This window comes from Labeo rohita, chromosome 17 (genome assembly GCF_022985175.1).
Source record: "Labeo rohita strain BAU-BD-2019 chromosome 17, IGBB_LRoh.1.0, whole genome shotgun sequence".
Taxonomy (NCBI): domain Eukaryota; kingdom Metazoa; phylum Chordata; class Actinopteri; order Cypriniformes; family Cyprinidae; genus Labeo; species Labeo rohita.
The window spans coordinates 18688261-18709419 of record NC_066885.1 but is presented as its reverse complement, the minus strand read 5'-3'; the positions used below and the strand labels follow the sequence as shown (position 1 = coordinate 18709419).

At 36.5% G+C, this 21159-nt stretch overlaps 1 protein-coding gene across 2 annotated transcripts in view; it reads right to left on the bottom strand.

Moving 5' to 3' along the window:
* The window catches only part of heatr5a (HEAT repeat containing 5a), a 34690-nt gene that overhangs the window by 10569 nt on the left and 2962 nt on the right, over positions 1–21159 (bottom strand). The window contains exons 3-26 of one of the 2 annotated variants that reach the window (XM_051133699.1): positions 20835–21046; positions 20611–20719; positions 20060–20209; positions 18532–18703; positions 18120–18277; positions 17620–17869; positions 17385–17540; positions 13807–14057; positions 11907–12018; positions 11622–11774; positions 11323–11422; positions 11076–11185; positions 10116–10279; positions 9829–9992; positions 7472–7577; positions 7183–7373; positions 6945–7104; positions 6634–6823; positions 6339–6508; positions 4460–4486; positions 3283–3427; positions 1245–1424; positions 620–856; positions 240–418 (exon numbers count right to left, since the gene is read on the bottom strand). In XM_051133699.1, the coding sequence (XP_050989656.1) occupies positions 240–418; positions 620–856; positions 1245–1424; positions 3283–3427; positions 4460–4486; positions 6339–6508; positions 6634–6823; positions 6945–7104; positions 7183–7373; positions 7472–7577; positions 9829–9992; positions 10116–10279; positions 11076–11185; positions 11323–11422; positions 11622–11774; positions 11907–12018; positions 13807–14057; positions 17385–17540; positions 17620–17869; positions 18120–18277; positions 18532–18703; positions 20060–20209; positions 20611–20719; positions 20835–21046 (3846 nt within the window). The remainder of the gene's footprint in view (positions 1–239; positions 419–619; positions 857–1244; positions 1425–3282; positions 3428–4459; positions 4487–6338; positions 6509–6633; positions 6824–6944; positions 7105–7182; positions 7374–7471; positions 7578–9828; positions 9993–10115; positions 10280–11075; positions 11186–11322; positions 11423–11621; positions 11775–11906; positions 12019–13806; positions 14058–17384; positions 17541–17619; positions 17870–18119; positions 18278–18531; positions 18704–20059; positions 20210–20610; positions 20720–20834; positions 21047–21159) is intronic. The other variant, XM_051133700.1, reaches the window with a different exon arrangement.

Below are 21159 nucleotides of genomic sequence, written 5' to 3'. Positions count from 1 at the left end.
CCATACGATGTATTGCTGGCTATTGCTGCAAATAAGTGTTACTTAAAACTGGTTTTGTGGTCCAGGGCCACATTTAGGAAACATCCTATTTAATTAAGTTGCCAATCAATGTTAATGTTTGCTCTAGACGAGCAATGTCTTTCTTTCAGCACTCTTCTGGGCATATGAAAGTGCAAAGTTCATTTTAAGACTGAGGCTGAATAGTACTAAGTTAGATAAGTTACTAAGTCACTGCTCACATTGGCTTGATACTGTTCCAGAATGACATGTCCAGGGAACTCAGGCTCTGGCACACTGGAAAATTTCCGGATAATGACCAACAGTGTTTGTAAACCAGCCAGTCGGAGCTGATCGCTGTGGTCTGTGGCTGCCATAAAAGCCATGCGGATGAGGTCCGCCAAGTGGAGAACCAAGAAATCTGTGAGACAGAAGGGGTGACAGTATTAACAGTGTTATCAAATGTATATAAAATCACCCCAGAAGGTGGCGCTAAGATCCAGTGATTCACTGAACACATCAAGAAAGGCACTACAGCATAGAGCAAACACACTAAAGCAATTTGGAGAAGGGAAATAAAAGGAAATAAAAATTCTAACACAACAGAAGTGATGTGTCTAACCTGCAGATTCATGTAAACGTTGCTCCTGAGCGAGTGCCATGTTGAAGTGAGCCGGGTCTCTGTTCTCACACTGTGCTATTATACGACACACACACTCCATGGAAAACACACGAGTGGACCAGCGCAGGTTATTGAAGGGGCCGCTGGATTCAGACTTTGCGTGGAATACTGAAGAGTCATCATATCGATCTCCATCCTCCTCCTGTTGCGTTTCTACAGCAGCAGCTGCAGCTGAGTCTAAAGAATAAGACCATGAAAAACTAAATACTCATAGGATGCAACTATTTGCAAGTCAAAGAAACACTGATAAAAACAAAAGGAATGTCATGAAATTGTACACAAAGTTCACAACATTTTTAGCCAATCTCAAGGCCTTTTCACTTGTCAGGTGGGTTATAATAAAAATTTTTTTAAATAAAGTAAAATTTAAACTAAAGCAATTTCATATCACATTTGGTGTTAATAGTTTTGGTACATAACTTTATCTGCAATTTTCATTGTTTTTTGGTGTGAATAGGTTAAACACATTTTTACAAGATATGGGAGATAAAGAGTCTGGAGATGAAAAATTAAGATTATTCTATATTCATCACATTCTGCTCAAGGAGCTGAGACTGAAGCCTACCTGCAGAGGCAGACAGCACGTCTTTGCAGAGTTTCAGCCAGTGGGCCAGGTTACTCTCAGCACCCGAGCTCATCATGTGGACAAGTGTCTCCTGAATGTCTCGGCACAGGCACGGGTCAGACTCCCTGTCCAGCAGACTGAACAAAGCTCCCTCCAATCCCACCTCCTTAATTGTGACATCTGCAGAATATACATTAATCATTTAACAAACAAAATAATGTGAAATTTTATTAAGATGTGAAATAACTTTTTTTTTTTCTATTTTAATATAAATTAATATCTAATTTATTCCTGTGACAAAAGCTGATTTTCAGCATCATCCAGTATTTAATGTCACATGATTCTTCAGAAATCATTCTAAATCTGCTGATTTATTCTCATTGCTGGAAACAGCTGTGCTGCATAACATTTAATTTTTTGGAACCTGTGACTTTTTTTCAGGATTCTTTCATGAATAAAAAGTTAAAAAGAACAGCATTTATTCAAAATAGAAATATTTTCTAACAACATACACTACCGTTCAAAAGTTTAGCCAGTAAATTTTTATTCTGTTTTTTTTTTTTTATACTTTTATTCAGCAAGGATGTGTTAAATTGATAAAAAGTGATAGCAAAGACTTATATTGTTTGTTTGTTTTTGACTTTTTATTCATCAAAGAATCCTGAAATAAGTATCACAGTTACCAAAATATTATCTGGCAGCACAACTGTTGCCAACATAGAAAATTCTAATAATAAATCAACATATTAGAATGATTTCTGAAGGATCGTATGACACTCCCAAATTTTTGAACTGCAGTGTATATATATATATTCTATATGTGTATGTTAGTGTATGTATAGTCTTACATATAGTCTTGTTTGTGAAAACCAAGATTCATTTTTTCAGGATTTTCTCCTGATTAGCAAGTTCAAAAAGAAGAGTAAAATGGTGTTTGATGAAAAAAAAAAAAAGAGTTGCCAACAAGGTTCAAGACAAAAGAAAAGTCTTTCTGATCCCAAATTTTTGAACTGCAGTGTATATATATATTCTATATGTGTATGTTAGTGTATGTATAGTCAATAATTTACACATTTTTTTTTTACGATTTTTTTTTTTAAAGTGTTTTAAGGTTACTAAGGCAGCTTTTATTATTTTATTAAAATAAAAAGAGTCATACTGTGAAAATTTTGTACAAATTTTAAATTAACACTAATTTTAAATTTAAATAAGTGTTCTGTATTTGAATATATTTTAAAATTGTACTGTATCTTATTATTGTATTTATTTATCATTTATTGTATTTTCTTTGCAGGCAATTTGTTTTGATTGCAGTTTCATTGTAAGGTGGCCTGGACTTGGGGAACCGCTGGGGGGGTGGGTGGGGGACTGGAGGGGTTCAGAGGGTCAGTTTGATCTGTTTATTGTGAAGCAGCAATTGTATACAATTGTATACGACCTTTTCTATGCAAAAGCAATAAAAAATTGATCCCCCCAAAAAACTGTATTTTATCTGGTGCTGTAAAAAATTACTTTTTAGCAGCCATTATTCCAGTCTTTAGTGTCATATGATTCTTTAGAAGTCATTGTAATATGCTAATTTTGTGCTCAAGAAACATTTCGGTCCCACTTTATTTTAAGGTCCAATTCTTGCTATTTACAAACCATTTACTTTGACTTTTGCTTCAAGAAACTACTAATTTGCTGCTTATTAGCAGTTAGTAAGACAGTTGTTAAGTTTAGTTATTGGGTAGGATTAGAGATGTAGAATATGTGCTTTATAAGTGCTAATATGTTATGAATAGGCATGACATTTTTGTGAAAACCAAGATTCATTTTTTCAGGATTCTCTCCTGATTAGCAAGTTCAGAAAGAAGAGTAAACTGGTGTTTGATGAAAAAAAGAGTTGCCAACAAATTCAAGACAAAATTCCAGGCCCCTATCTAATCAGTGGCTCACCGCAGTCAAACCCACGTCAAAATGCAGAGTACAGTACAATAAACAGTAGAGACGAGCTGAGATGATACCATGTTGTGCAGCGGGGGCGATGCTGACTCACCCAATTGTGTGTTGTCTCTGCGTGGTAGCTCTTTAACCAAAGCAACTGCATGCTCAGATACCTCCACAGCTTCCTTCTGAGCCAGTTGTCTCAGGCAGGCCACAACTGCACGCCTCAGAGACAGGTACGAGCTGCACAGGTTTATCTGTACATGCACAAATGTTATACATGAAACTTAAGGTGACATAAGATCTTAATATTAGTATAGTGTTACAAATCATTAGTATCAAGTGAGGTCTTGTGAAATAGAAGAACAGATCTGAGACTTTAGACCTGGGTGGTATAACAAATAAAACAAAACAAAACACAAAATAAAAAAAAATAAAATAAAACAAAACAAAACAGTTACAATTATTTGATTATATGGGAAATCTCTGATAAATATATATATAAAACATATTAGTGCAGACTGAAAGTAAGTAGGTGAATTCAGAAATAGAGCACGCTTCAAATGCAATGATCGCTTCATCACATTTTGCACAACACAATCCAGACAAAAGTGCAAAAAACAGTTTAGCAGACTGCTGCGGTCACATCAAAGTTAGTCCTGTTATGTCAAAATGACCCCACACAAACGCTCTTTCAGTGTAGAGAAAGACAGAGGGAGAGGAGAAAGGGACAGCAGGGCTACTGTCAAGGCTTGTTTTGAGCTTTAAATGATGTGACAAGCGAGCTGTTTGCAACGAACAGAACCATAAATCAAAGAATCTAAAAATAGAGCACGTAGAACAAAGCATGTTTTTCTCAATTACTGTCTAATAACGTCTAAATGTGTGTGTGTGCGTGTGTGTGCGCGACTGTGTGAGGAAGAGGGAGAGAGCGCAATGGACTGAAGCTCTCAGTAATAAAGCTAATAGCTTGAATTGGCATGAGGCCACAGCTGTGGATGTGAATGTCATGTGCACTGTGTGGGTGGTCAGCGTTAGAAGCCTTAACAGAAAAGAACAAGCCAAGCAAACCTAATCCTTGGCATTAACCCTGCAGTTAGAGGCAGTGACACTGTCTGCTCATGCTCAAAACCAGATCCTTCTTGAGTTAGTTTCACACTGGGAAAAATGAGAGGAGGACAACAGAGCGTAATTATAGAGAGGGACGCAAGAGAAAGACGGGAATATGAAGTGCAAACAAAGGAAAGGGAATAAAGAGGCCTGACAGCAGAGAGGCAGACAAAACCTACCAACACAGAATAATCCAATAAGATTTCCTGTACGAGAAAGCAAAAAACAGCACTGTCACTACAGATGAGGGCAAAGACAGGCCCGTGAAGACTCACGTCTATTTCAATGACATTCATTTTTTTCAGTATAAAACAATTTTTTTTTTGGTGTGCGTCTATATATAAATAATGGTTACTGGCTGACATTACAGAGTTTTCGTTATAGGCTATCAGTTTCAACAATATACACTACTAAGTTTTTGAACAGTAAGATTTTTAATGTTTTTTAAAAAAGTCTCTTCTGCTCACCAAACCTGCATTTATTTGATCCAAAGCACAGCAAAAACAGTAAAATGTTGAAATATTTTCACTTTTTAAAAAACTGTTTTCTATTTGAATATATTTTATTCCTGTGATTTCAAAGCTGAATTTTTAGTGTCATTACTCTAGTCACGCAATCCTTCAGAAATCATTCTAATATTCTGATTTGCTGCTCAAAAATTATTATTATTATTATTATTATTATTATTGTTATGTTGAAAACAGCTGAGTAGAATTTTTTCAGGTTTCTTTGATGAATAGAAAATTCATAAGAACAGCATTTATACGAAATAGAAATCTTTTGTAACATTATAAATGTCTTTATCATCACTTTTGATCAATTTAAAGCATCCTTGCTAAATGAAAGTATTCATTTCTATAATTTCTCCCCCTGTTTCAAATATTGATAATAATACAAAATGTTTCTTAAATAGCAAATCACCATATCAGAATGATTTCTGAAGGATCATGTGACTGGAGTAATAATGATGCTGAAAATTTAGTTTTGATCACAGGAATAAATTACATTTTAAAATATATTCAAACAGAAAGCAGTTATTTTAAATAGTAAAAATATTTCAAAATATTACTGCTTTTGCTACATTTTGAATCAAACAAATGCAGAGGCTTGGTGAGCAAAAGAGACTTATTTAAAAAAAAAATATCTTACTGTTTAAAAACTTTTGACTAGTCGTGTATGCCAAAATGTAATTATTGGTTATCTGCCATAAAATTAAAATAATTACTACCTTGTAAATATCTAAAAGAATATTAATATCTACTGTTCCTTTATAGAAAATGTTTTCTCAAAACATCTGCCTAAACCAAACTGAAATTCCTCTTGTACATTCACCCTAGATAAACTCTGTAACAATCAAAAACAAAATGAAAAAAATCTAATTTAAGTATACTTTCTTGGTTGTGTGCATAATTCATTGTTAGTCTCACAAAAAATAAATCTTTCATAACCTTTAATTAAAAATTTCTATTTATCCACCTATTTTAGTTTTTTGCTGACAACTTAAGCTGCTTGGGGGTGCAAAAAAATATTATTAAACAATAATATAACAGCCACAACAATTCACATTTCAATCAAATGGTGGTCAGTCAAACATTTTGTTCACTGTGAGTGATTTATCAGAAATTTGTTCAGTTAAATGTGTTACGATTCACTCAAAAATGAATATTCTGTCATTAATTACCCACCCTTAAGTCGTTACAAACCTGTAAGAACTTCATCTTCGGAACACAAATTAAGATATTTTTGATGACACAGAAGAGAAGAAATTTTTGAATAAAGTCATTATTTTTGTTTTCTTTGCACGTCAAAAATTATCTCGAAGCTTCATAAAATTAAGGTGGTAATTGAACATGGTAGTTGTGCTGCTGTCTATGCAAGGTCAGAAAGCTCTCGGATTTCATCAAAAATATCTTTATTTGTGTAACGAAAATGTCTTACGGGTTTGGAACAACATGAGGGTGAGTAATTAATGACATAATTTTCATTTTTGGGTGAACTATCCCTTTAAATGGTTGTTGTTCAATGCGATTGTGAGTATAAAGTGCATTGATGACGTACACAGAGGCTGGGCACCAGGCTGGCCAGATTGACGAAGCGTGGTGCAAACATGTGCAGCTGCTGGAGGCAGGAGATCGCCTGGGCCTGGACTAGACAATCCTGACTGTCTTGCATCACAGCACAGCCCACCAAACATGAGGTCCTCACTGCACACACACCTGCACCCTCACCTGGAGACAGTTTACATTAAACAACCAGAGAGAAAAGAGTGTGTAAAGGTCTCACCTGCATAATCAAAATGTGTGTGTTGTTTGTGTGTTTGTGTGTGTGTTGATGGGTAAATAAATGTGTGCACCTTGCAGATCCGGCCCCATAGAGGTGATAAGTGCATTAAGGCAGCGACCCAGACTTTGCTGCACTTCCACGTGCGTGTGTGGCGTTGAGAGGAGCAAACGTAGCACCAGACTGAAACTAGCCTCCAGGTGACTGTGGTACAGAGGACCTGCTAGATCCACAACCATGGATAGAGCATGGAGAGCCCACATCTGCACACATGCATATAGTTGACTGAAATGTTAGCACATGAACTTCCTGACAACCCTCTATGTAAGACCACATCCTGATTTATTTTTATAGGGATTATAAACAGTCATGTGCCCTGTGTACCTGAACTTCAGGTGAGGTGCTGTCCTGGGACAGGGTGAAAAGGACCCCAACACAGGCACTAAGAAACTGAGAAGAGCTAATCCCACTCAGATAACGGTAGACAGCGCTTAGTGCCAAAGCATGACCTGTGCGTGTAATAGCATCCCTCGCCGTCTTAAGTCTGAAAGACATTTACATTCATTTCGTACAGTTTCAATACTATATTCTTTTCTTTACACTTAACCTGGCATACACTCACTTCTCAAAACTCAAGAGAGTGATGGAAACGGTGAAATTGGGGTCGTTAAGAACATGCACAAGCCTGGCTAAACCTTCAGCAGCCATGCAGCGCAAAAGAGGGTTTGAGCCCTCTAGCGCCCCCAATAGGAGAGACAGTGCTGGTCTTTGAACTTCCTCTGGCCCCAATTCCTTCCGACTTGATGCCAAACACTACAAAGCAAAAAAGAGAGGGGGAGAGAGAAGCAAACCGGCTTTATATGGTTTGAATGGAAACGTTTTAAATTGTTACTTTTTAAATGGCTTCTTACCTTCAAAGTGCAGCAGAAAGCAGCAACTACATGGATGTGAACAGTCTGCTGTCGGGCTCCTTTAAGCTGACGCACAAACTCACAGAATTGTTCTAGGATCTGAGCCCTGAGACAGAAAATACAAAATATACAAAAGATGTACAAAAAATACAAAAGATGTACTGTACGTCTTTTGTAACATCTTATTTTCACTATTATATGCATGTACCATTAATTAGCAAATATTACATACTTTATGATGATATTGTGTGTATATATATATATATATATATATATATACATATATATATATACACACACACACACACACACACACACACACACACACACACACACACACACATGCTCAAATGTTTAGGATCTGTAAGATTTTGTTTGATCAAAAATACAAAGAAAAAAAAGCATATTGGGAAATATTATTACAATTTAAAATAACGGTTTTGTATTTAATATATTGTAAAATATAAGTTATTTCTGTGATGCAAAGCTGAATTTTCAGCATTGTTACTTCAGTCTTCAGTGTCACATGATCCTTCAGAAATCATTCTAATAAGCTGATTTATTATCAGTGTTGGAAACAGTTGTGCTGCTTAATATTTTTTCTAGATTCTTTTATAAATAAAACATTAAAAGCAGCATTTATTTAAAACAGAAACATTTTTTATGACTGAAGAAAATTCAGAAATACATCATCCTTTAAACTATATTAAATCAGTTAAATTGCAATATTATTTCACATTTTTACAGTTTTTCTGTATTTATGATCAGATAAATGCAGCCTTGATGAGCATAAGAAACTTTAAGAAACATAAAAAGTTTACTGTTCCCAAACTTTTGAACGGTTGTGCAGCCCAACACTGAATATGGAATTGGTAATGCTCATTTCCATAATCACTTCATTTAGATTACGTGAGCATCAGATGATGGCAAATGTCTAATTAAACTCTAAAAACATCAATAGTTTAATAACACTGTTAAACAACCTTAAAATAAATATCCATACTGTACATTATAATGCTTTGATGCTTAAATTTGACAGACTGATTTTTAGCTTTTAGTTTTCTTTCATTGTAATGTTTTGCACTGATGTGAGACGTATTCATTTTTTATTCATAACCATCCACAAAGACATAAATTAAGAAAATTAGCAAGTGTAAATAAATATTGTTTTATATCTTAAAACTATGTGGTAATGCATTTTTGGCAAGTATTTAATTCACTAGATTGCCACATGGTTTATGAAATATATAATCTATTTTCTCAATGACAGTCCCATGATTAAATGGCTCAAATGCCAAGAGTTTGAAACCAAAGGCTGTTCTTCTCTAAAAATTCTCTTTAATAGTTAGGGATAGTTCGTAGTGTTATAAAATTAAATTTGAACCACTGATGTCACATGGACTATTTTATCGATTTCCTCATTAACCTTTCTGGTCACTGAACATGGTAATTGCGTGTATGCAGGGTCAGAAAGCTCTTAGATTTCATCAAAGATATTTTAATTTGTGTTCCAAAGATGAATGAAGGTCTTACATGTTTGGAACACATGAGGGTGAATAATTAATGACAGAATTTGGGTAAACTAAACCTTTAAAAACAGATGTAAAACTGTAAAAATCAAGATTCTAAAGATGCATTGTCTTTGTTCCACTTCTAATAAACAAACAAAACAAAACAAAAAAAAAAATCTAGACAAGCTGCTAGTGGGATGAAAGATGCACTGCAGGAGGACCGATGGCCCCATATGATCAGTATCATTTTCTCTCCACTGCTATGTTTAATAATGCATGGGACATGGCCAGAACAGCCCCCAATTATGCAAATGCATGCAGATGTCTGGATGTAAATTTGGCTATGCTGCATAAGAAAGTGCTTCAAAAAGCCTCTGGATCTCATTAAGGCCAGTTCCCACAAGCATTCAGTATCAGTTACTCCCAACAATCTGAATATCTTTAAACGGAAATGTTGGTTAACATTAGTACATCTACATTTTAGTAAATTTAACATACAACAAACAAACAAACTATATAAATAATTTACAAAGTGGGATGCATCAACAGAAAAATATAAGGCACTATAGAGTAGAGTTGGGGGAAACAATCTCATCTGAGTCCATCTGAGAATGTTTTGTTTAGTATTACCTGTTCATTTGCACATGTAAACCTTTATGAAGGGTACTGCTTGCATAAATGTCCTATATAAAGTAACTAATTGAACTGAAGTGTTTGTTGACATTTTCCAAATGAACTAAACTGAAAGCACTCCAACCAAACAGCAAAAGCATACTAATGAATGACATAAATCAAGTCACTCAAGCAGCCCTCTGGAGGGAGTTTCTGTAGTGACAGTGGACGTACCTCTGCTGAACGCCCAGGTGGGGAAAAATCCCTCCAAACAGCTGGACAGCTGCTGCCGTTAAAGCAGAAGCTGGAGGGAGGGGGGTAGGAACTTCTTGGGCTTTCTCAAAGATGGTAAATGGGTCATATTCTAAAGTCCCACCTCCTGAACTACCACCATGGAGCTTTAAACAGACAGAAAATGCAATGAGATTAAATACGAAATGCACAGTAACTAGGGAATCAATAACTGACATTGATTGCACATTCACAAGGCTTTTATCTTGACTATTAGACTGTGATCTGACCTGTTCCTCGACGTAGTGCTGATCCACATCCTGCAGTCCAGGCCCCAGCAGTGCCAGGTCTTGGCTGTAGCACAGGGAGGGCAGCAGGTTCAGCTCAGCACATGCTGTGATTTCTGGCCCGGTCAGATCGTTCAGCAGCTGCTTCAACACGGTGCCAAAGCTCTCTGAGCCAACAAAACCAAACCACAATAAACAAATAAATACCTATTTGGGCAATCAAAACAGTCCAATTTCCATATGTTATTTTGGGACCTGAAAATAAGCATCCTAAACAGCTTGCTTAAATTTAAAAGCATGATAATTACTTGCATGATAATTACTTGATATTTTTTTTTTTTTTTTTTTTTTTTTTTTTTTAGAACATTTCACTACAAAATTCACAACAAAACCCTGATGGGGTGATCCAGGCCGATCTATCAGCCTTTAAAAGTGTTTCTCAACCTTTTCATGTAACACAAAATCCCAATTCCAACTGGCTAAGATATTTTCTTCGGTATTTCTGCTGGAATTCTGACAATCCAAACATTTTATTAAAGGGATAGTTCACCCAGAAATCCTTCTCTAATGAACACGTGCCAAAGACTGACATGGAAGAGAAGCTGTTATTTTTGTTTTCCTTGCACACAAAAAGTATTCTTGTAGCTTCATAACATTAAGATTGAACCACTGATGTCACATGGCCTATTTTAACAATGTCCTTATTACCTTTCTGGGCCTTGAACATGTCAGTTGTGTTGGTGTCTATGCAGGGTTAAAAAGCTCTGATTTCATCCAAAATATCTGAATTCGTTTCAATGATGAACAAAGGTCTTACGGGTTTGGAACGACATGAGGGTGAGTAATTAAGGACGGAAATTTAATTTTTGTGTGAACTATCCCTTTAACACAAACCGTGACTCTTGATTAAAATGCATAAAATATCAACACATGATCTAGTTTATTATTTTACAGTTTGCTTACCTTCATATGTTTTAGGTTGAAGCATTGTGAGGATCTCATACACTCTCAATCTAAAGACAGTGGCTGCATTTTTGATCTGGTTTCCATAGGATTTAATGATAGAGGGCAGCCTAAAATGACATGAAGTGAACCACTATTTGTCTATCAACATCCGTTTGATCACCATTCTGCAATGCTTTAAAAAGACACTTATGACTTCAGAAATAACTGCTGCCATTTTCATTTTAAGCTATCAAGATACACTTACTGATTGAGCAGCGCCACTGCACAGGACAAAAGAGGAAGCAGACGACTGATGACATCATCTGTGAGCAGGTCTTTGCAGTGCACCACAAGACTCTTCATTGCTGTAAGATAGATGACACAAGCTAGTATGAACTTCCTGTTTATTCCTATTTGCAGTCAACAGCAAAGATCCTAAAACAAAATTTATTACTGTGAAAGCAAGAGAGCAGATCAGTAGCTGGACCGGTGCATGAAGAAAAGATGTTATTTTTACAGTGACACGTAAGTGAGATGCCTGTAAGATTCATTAACGACCCTCACCGCACAGCGCTCCTGCTCGCCCCTCCAGGGTCACCTGCCAGGTGAAGGAGTCTCCACGTCGCAGCTCATTCTCCATGTCCTTTACAGACAGTGGGAAGGCACATTTCCATAGCAACAGCAATCGAGGTAAGTGATGCTCCATTACAGTGGGGCCTTGAATAAAAATATCAGAAAGAACAAAGGGATGTTTAAAAAACTGCATGAAAACAGAAAATAAACTTCTAGCACACTGGCTGTTATAATAAGAACATCTTGTCTATGCGGGACCAGTAAACTGATTCATACCCAGTGTGGAGAGAGCACTGAGCAGCAGCCAACCTCCTTGTGTGCGCTGGATGGAGATTCTGCTGTTCTGAGCTGCAGAGCGCAGCAGATCTTCTGCCAAGGTCATTACCACCTGCAACCAGTCCATAGGAATGAGTAATACAACATCAGGGTGTTGACCAAACAAGAAGAATAATAACCATAAGTGATACTAATAACATTTACAGTGGCATTGAAAAACCCAAAAATTAGTAAACAATTCTTTACAAGCAACACAATTTCTCTCACAATTATGTCATTATTAACCCATCTGCATTTCATTCCAAACCTGTATGACTTTTGTAGAAAATAACAGTATATATAAAACAATACTGAAATATTTGAAACCATTTTAATATTCATTTTCTGCAGTATCAATCTACTGATACCAAATCAACACTGCACACAAACCATAGTGTACTTTAAAGGGATAACTACCCCAAAAATGAAAATTCTGTCATTAATTACTCACCCTCACATCATACCAAACCCATACGACCTTCACTCATCCTCAGAACACAAATTAAGATATTTTTGATGAAACCTGCTTTCTGATCCTGTCTACATAGACAGCAACTCAACTACCATGTTCAAGGCCCAGAAAGGCAGTAAGCTCATCATTAAAATATTAATACATTAAAAATATTTATACATTAAAATATTAATGTTATGATGCTACGAGAATACTTTTTGTGTGCAAAGAAAACAAAAATAACGACTTTATTCAACAATTTCTTCTTTTCTGTGTCAGACCACAACGTGAAATAAGTGTATAATCTTATGCCCTTAATGTGGCAATCTCTCGCTTCTCTCTGTGGAGTGACAAGCCTGTTTACTTTAGCCGCATTTAGCCGCTAAACTTGCTAACTAGCACGTTATTAGGAAAGGCGATCACAAAGATTCATAAAAAAACCCTTATACTCACTTCTGCTGTAAGTGAGGCTGGATCACGAATGATTTGCGTGAACATAGACAGATATATGTAGATCAGGAGCCGCATTCCCTTCACAAACAAACGTAAACCACTGCATCTTCAGCGGCTCAGATGTCGGGAGTAAATTACGACCACTATGTTTATTATTACATCCAGCAACACAACACCTCAATCACTCAATTCTTGTCTAACTTACATCCCTGCTCCGGCATCAAAACATGGAGGTTGGACTGTTACAACTGATCTGAGGTAAGACATTCATGTCAATCAACTATCGTGGGAGTGGCCTCTGTCGATGTGATGCCACACGGATAGGCATCTGAGAACGGCTCGATTTGTAAAAGGGGATATTATTTTTGCAGATTAATTAAAAACCACTGCATGGATTTTTATCATTATAGGGTTGATTTGTACATACACTGCCAACACACATTAATGTTATGTTCTGCAGAAGAATGTAAGTCACATAGGTTTGGAAAATAAAGAGCAAGTAAATGATGACAATTTACATTTCTGGGTAAACTGTCTCTTTAAGGTTTAACTTTTTGTGGGATGCAGTACCATATAATACATTAACAAATGACAGCTGATTTGCAACAAGTCTTCCATTTCAAAATTAAGTCATTCATTTTCAATTTCTTAATGTTTAGACACCATCATGAGCTCAACTTCATTCAAATGAGCAGTGATGTAGTGTGGAAACTACCAAAGGGAGTCTAGACAGTGATCTGGCGCTTGATTGAAAACTGCAATTGTGTAGAAACGCCTACTAGCAAGCAACAGCAGAGACTCACTGACTACAGTCATATGAAATGCTGCCAGTTTGAACAGACCTTAAGCATATCTGATGATACAGCACAAACAGAACCAAAAACATTTGAAAAAAAAAAAAAAACACTGCTTTCAAAAGAGGCATAGGACACATATAGACATAAATCTCATTCATACCTTGCCCTTCGAGTGTGATATTCCTAGCGGACAGAGCTGTACGGCTCCCAGCAGAGCTGCGACGGCAGCACTGTACCCTGCCACAGCCTCTGGGCATGACTTTAGGGCATTCAGCCGCTCTGCACAGCGGTCTAGCAACACCGCCACCTGAGCAGGCATCCCTACGGCAACACACCGCAGGCACCAGGCGGCGGCCAGACGAGCAGATGGGCTGGGGTGAAGAAGAACGGAGATCACAGTGTCCAACATTCCTGTCAGAAAAACAAAACAGAGAAAACTATTGAACTTGCAGTTTTACTAAAGTTCAAGCATCAGAAATGCCTATCTGAGCTCTTTCTAAAATTGTTATAAAGATGGTGTCTGAAGCAGGATGGATGTGCTACATCTGCAGCTGTAGGCACTTTTTCTGCTCACTCCTTCATCCAGGCCTTATTGTGACACATCCATTACAGAACAGACACACTCACATAAAATCCAGAGATATAGCTATAGACATTTGAAATTTTTTTTCTTTGATCCTGGTTCAAACTTCAGTATAAGACCCTTAAAAAAAGGGTCTGTATTGACCCAGATTACACTGAGTATGCATGCACATCACACAGCTAGACAAGATTAGCATTTGAGGTTAAAAAGTATATAAATAGTACTTTTTTTTCAGTTTGATAACAAAGCTGTTCTTTTTACCAATGACTTTCATTGCATGAACAAAAAATACTGAGATGTTTCTCAAATTATCTTCTTTTATGTTCCAAAGTTGACATTGGGCCATTGCAGCCTAAATGGTAATGTGTAATAAATTCTATGTTGAATCAAATAAAATATTTCTTTATAAAGCTACAATTTGTAATGCCTACTTTCTTATTTAACTCAAAAATAGCTTTAAACAATTTTTTGTCTGTATTTTCAAAGTTAAATTTATTTTGCGATTAATTAAGATTAAAAATTTGAATCAACTGACAGCCTTAATTTTAATATATCTTAATTTATTAATGTGATGGTGACAGCAAAGCTGAATTTTAAGCAGCCAATACACAAGTCTTCAGTGTCACATGATCCTTCAGAAATCCTTCTAATATGTTAATTTGGTACTTAAAATTAAGAAATATTTCTCATAATTACCAATGTTGAAAACAGTTGTGTGGCCTAATATTTTTTCTATATACATACACACATACATACATACATATATATACATATATATATATATAATTTTTTTTTTTCAATGAACAATGTAGAGAAGAGCATTTATTTGAAATATAAATATTCTGTAACATCAGGAATGTCTTTTCTATTTTTGTTTCACTTTTAATAAATATAAAGTATCCTTGTTGGATAAAAGTATTTTCTAAAAAAAAATTTAAACAGTAGTGTACATCAATAGTAAAAATAAATAAATAAAAACAAATAAATAAAAAAAAAATAAAATTAAATTAAATAGAATAAAATTAAATAGAATAAAATTAAATTAAATTAAATTAAACAAAATAAATAATACAAAATAAATAATTTAGCAGGGGTGTTTTTGTCATCATATTTTAAATATTTGGGGCATTTTTCATCACCACAGACCACTAATGCTTGTAAAAACAGGTGCTTAACTGTATGCACCCTCCATAGAGCATCTAAACTAGGGATGCACGATATTGGATTTTTGCCGATATCCGATATGCCGATATTTTTCGGTTCATTTTGGCCGATGCCGATACCGATACCGATATATCCTTTTGTTTGGAAACAATAAAAAGCATACCCGGAATACACCACATGTTGTATTATATGCCGACTAATAAATTACAGAACGTTTAGCAAACACTGAGGAATCAAATACATAAAAAAGAAAGCCTCCATAACCTGAGACAAATGGCAAAGATAACAAGCTTTTCAAAATTAAAGTAAAACTAAACTGACTGACTGTGACAGTGCTTGCATGTTTTTGTTTGTTTGTTTGTTTGTTTGTTTTTTTGCACACTAATACCAACATGTTCATCTTCTCTGGTTTACCAAGCGGTCTTTTACTTGAAAACCAAATCCTGGGTCCGCCTTTGTTTCCTCAATATTCGCTTCAAGCACTTTCGCGCTCCTGCTGAAGCAGCAAATACAAACCAGGATCTATACACGAAGCAATCACACCAAAAGCACCTCTTCGCATGATCAACGTGGAAAGTAATAGAAATTTAGTCACTAATTCATGTTTAATTATAATTTCCACAAATAGGCTAATTGTTTCATATGCTGCACTGCGCTTTGACAGGGCTGCGGGACACGAACAGGACAAAATTCATGACTACAACTGGTTCATTCGTTCCTACGATTTATTCTTTTGTTAATTTGTAAAATAAGGGAACGAATTAATAAATCGTATGAACGAATTTTTAATTCACTACCACGAAATCTTTTATTTTCCACCCGCATGTTTACCACAGTAAGAGATACGAAAACATGGATTAAAAGTGAATGACAAGATAATAAACCTGCGAAATTAAAGGGTGAGATGATGAGGATTTGGAAGAAACTATAAATATTATTTATTATAGTTCGTGGAAATGTGTAACCTACCGGCAAAACAGAACACAACCGCCTATTGCTTTAAATCTATGGACTCGAACGGCATGAATCCGACCTTGGTCGCTATGTATAACATTTGCCTGCTAATCAATTATTTAAAAAAAGGCTTTGTAGCTCATTTGTGTCATAATACTCACGTAAAAATGTTCGTATGAGTAACGGTGTGTTCTGCCTTAGCGCCGTCGGTGAAAGAGGTTCACCGCCCGCGCGCCGTAAATACTTTTGGGATCAGTTTATTTTAAATGCTGATCATGTCAATTGCAAACATTGCGATCCTGTTTCAAAATACAACAACGAGCACCGTGAAAGCATTTAAAAAAGGCACATTCAACGGTCTAGTGACTGGTATGATACAGTAAAATGATCCCAAACGGAACAGCAGCGCGCTCTCTTCATTTTTTATCAGATGACCATATTTACATCTATTTGTTTCATAGTCATGCTACTTGCTACTAAGACAAAAAAAAAATAATAATAATTCGGTTGAGGACGCTGGCATTTCGAGTGGCACTGCACATCCTGTCATGTCACTATATGTCACTACAATAGACGCAGTTTGCATTAAAGTTAACATTTAAACGACAATCAATCATGGAAATAATCGAAAACTGACATCCCTACTTCTTGCCGAACAGGCATTACAGGACCTGCCACGTGCTATAATTGTTTGCTCTGTTATCACACACCAAAGCCTCATTCTGTACATCCATTCTCAGTTTAAATAAAGCCATTTATGCAATTACCATTCAGGCAAAACTTTATTTCAAGAATGAGCCACACTGCTGACCTGATCTAATCGCTAGCGCACCCTGCACACCAAGTTAACATATTTCCCTTATCGGCAAGACATATCGGCATAATTTTTCATATCGGGCCGATGCCGATATTTACTTTTAAAGCCATTATTGGCCGATTCCGATATCAGTCCGATAATATCGTGCATCCCTAATCTAAACATTAGAAAATGTTTCATGGGGTGCCCAGAGTTTTTTGGTTAATAATGCATGACAAACCTATGCTGGTGTCTTGCAGCAGTGGGGCAGCAGTGGAGCTCAGGTCCTGTAGCAAACTGCCCAGTTCCAGGAGGGCACATACCAGCACATGCTGACTAGCTGTGACTTCCGCAGGGCTCACACGTGTCTCCATGTTCCCCTCATGAAGAGCTGCGTCTGACAGAAATATAGGACACATTTAAGAAATTACAACTCAGCATCCACCTAACTATTCGTCCTTGTCCTATTTTCTTACCCACAACCCTCTTCTGTTTGCTGATCAACTGACAGATCTCCTTGGCAGCTGCGATTTGGGCCTTCTCCCCCAGCAAAGTGCCAAGAGTGGCCCGCAGTATGAAAGAGACACAGCAGCGGCAGGAAACAGCATCCGCCGGGTATTGCATCGCGCGTGCGTGAGATACCCACTCCATGAGAAGAGCAAGAAGACAGGAGAAGTGTGTCTCTAGCCATGCGCCACCCAGAATGGACACAAACACCACACATGTCTGTTTAGATAGAACAGGTGGTATTCATGTTAAATTTATAAACTGAAATGGATAAAATAAACTTTAGAATCTTTTTTTTTTTGCATAACAGATAACTGATACATAAATAAAAGGAGATTTTTTTTTTTTTTTTCTGATGTTATATAACCATCATTTATTCTTTTTTTTACCATAGACATAAAGCTAGTCATGCTGTGACTCAAAACAAACATTCAGATCACAAGGGAAGGACTGTAGGAGGGTGAGCGACCTGTGTGATGCCGACGCGCACGTCTCTGCTGACGGAGCTGGTCCCTTTCAACATGTCTCCACTGGCCCGCAGGAAGCCGGCTCCACCCCGCAGAAAACCAGAACTCAGCAGCTCCATCACCTCCTCCAGGGAGTTGCGCTTGGAGCCTGGCCTCGGAGCTGAGAGCAAAGCCACAGGAACAGGGGAGGAAGAATGAAAAGGAGAGAAGCGTGAGACAGAGTGTGAGGGGATAAATGATAGAACAGATGGAATCGAGTGGGAGAGGAAAGATAAGCATTACATTGAGGCAAAGAAAAGCAGTATGTGTGTGACAGAGAAAAGCAGGGAATGATTTTTACAATTTCTATGGGTAAATGATCAGCTCAGTTTCCTGTGAGGATGTCAGTGAGATTACTGAATAAAATCCACCCACCTATGGCCTGTCTGGGCTCAAGTGCCGACGCTAATAAAGTGCCAAGCAGTTTTGAGATGCCAACTCGGACATCGTAGTTCGAGCCCTCGAAAGCTCGGAAACAAAGAGTGGCCACATTCTCCAGCTCTGTGGACCACAGGAAGACAGCTTCTCTCTGGAGCTCCAGAAGACACTATCAAAAAAATAATAATTAACACAACTTCATAGACATTCTGGGCAAACTGGGACAAAAACTGAAAGAAAATCTTTATTTTAACTTGACAAAAATATGATAGTTACTATAATATAATTTATTAATATAACTTTATTATTATTTGTCTACTGGAATTGATTTTAGGTTTTGTTTTTAACCTGTATGACCTCTTTCCAAACCATATAAAGCACACAACACCCTGTCCATTTATATGCAATATTTAAGCCCCACAGATTGGAACAGAATATAGATTGTCAATATAATAAAATATAATACAGGTTGAGGTTAAAAAAAAAGAAAAAAAAAGAGAAAAAGTAGGAAATTATAATAAGATTTAGTAATACATAGTAATATATTAAATATTCAGTAGAATTTTTCTCAGAATAAAATAAAAAATAAAAAAAAAATCTCAATATAAAATAAAATAAAATAAATATTATTTTCAAATTTCTCTTTGTTTGTAATAACAAATTCTATTAATAGTATCATCTTTTTAATAAATGGAACATGAAAAAGTTCCTCCTTAAGATAGAAATAGTACAATAACTTAGGATCCATACAAAAATATTTTATAGATATTTTGGGGTAGTAAGAATATTATAAACTGAATTGTGGTTGACAAACATCTGTTAACAATAAAGAATAAAATGTGCATTTTCCTGCAGTCAACTGTGAAGTGACCTTATTTCTGTCAATAAGTCATACATATTTGACAAACATACACTACCAGTCAAAAGTTTTTGAACAGTAAGATTTTTAAATGTTTTTTTTTTTTTTAAAAGAAGTCTCTTCTGCTCACCAAGCCTGCATTTATTTGATCAAAAGTACATAAAAAAAACAATAAAATCTTTAAATAGTTTTACAATTTAAAATAACTGCTTTCTATTTGAATATATTTTAAAATGTACTTTATTTCTGTGATTTCAAAGCTGAATTTTTAGCATCATTACTCCAGTCACATGATCCTTCAAAAATCATTCTAATATTTTTTGTGCTACATCTGGATTTTTTTCAAGTTTCTTTGATGAATAGAAAGTTCAGAAGAACCGCATTTATCTGAAATAGAAATCTTTTGTTACATCATAAATGTCTTTATCATAAATTTTGATCAACTGAAAACATCCCTGCTAAATAAAAGTAATAATTTCTATAATTTTATCTTTCCATAATTTGTATAAGTTTGATCACAGGAATAAATTACATTTTTAGATATATTCAAATAGAAAGCAGTTATTTTAAATAGTAAAATATTTCACAAGATTACAGCTTCTGTTGTATTTTAAATCAAATAAATGCAGGCTTGGTAACTGAGGCATGCATTTAGGGGTCCAGTACCTTTGCGGCAGCACAGCGCACAGCCATTGAGCGATCGGTGAGACACATGCGAGCAGCTTTATAGATGTCTCTGTGGCAGGATACGGCACTCACACCTAAACCCTTCAGAATCCTCTCAATACACAACATGATCTCACAGCGGCCCTGAGACTGGACACATTAACACACACAAACACATTTATCAAAGCTATCGTCTTCTGGAATATAAATATATCACTATCCCATTTTTCCATAGTGCCCAAACCAGGTTCTCAGTGATATTCCGGTTGAATTAAAAACAAAAAACAAAAAAAGATTTAATAATTTAAAAAAATAGATCATTTAGAATAAACACTACAATCATAAAGATTTTAAATTTCATTGACCCACTGACCCCGAAACTTTCAACTATATTGTATTTCAACTGCTAACTGACAAGTACTAAGCATTTATGATGGTGGTTACAATAAAAAAAAATGGTGCATGTGAAAAAAAAAAAATCATTATTTTTCACAGTCACATCTCTGTTTGGCTGAACTGTAAATCGCAAACTGGTGTGCAGGCACACGTACCTCTGCGCTCTTCATGGCTTTCAGAAGGTTTGCCACGGTCTCTTTGAACGAGTTGATGAGTAGTCGGCCCAGTTGCTCATACAGCACACCCAAACAGGCCACAGCTGCCCTGTAGGGAGCAATAAGTAACCTCACTGGCAGAAGATCAACCTTTAGCCCATCTGCAGTGCAGGCGGTGGGTGTGCGTGATGCGTGCGTGTAGGGTGCAGATTTATAACACTCACAGTCGAGTAGGCAGAAAGCTGGGCGAGTCATCCTTGATGCGGATGATGTCATTGCAGCGGTCCACGGTGAGGCTGGACGTGAGGGAGTCTCCCACTCGGTACACAAGCGCCAGACATTGTGCCAGGAGCAATCGCGTCGGGGGGCCCGGAGAACTCGTCAGTACCGCCGTCAGCTGCTCCACCAGGCGCTTCTGGTTCTGTTTCACATCGGCCTGCCACACAAATACATGCCGACATACTGTTTAGTTGAGGGCCGCTCTTTAATTTCCGTTCCCTGGCACTGCACCAGTAAGAAACAGACAGACACATCACTAGTCCATTCCAG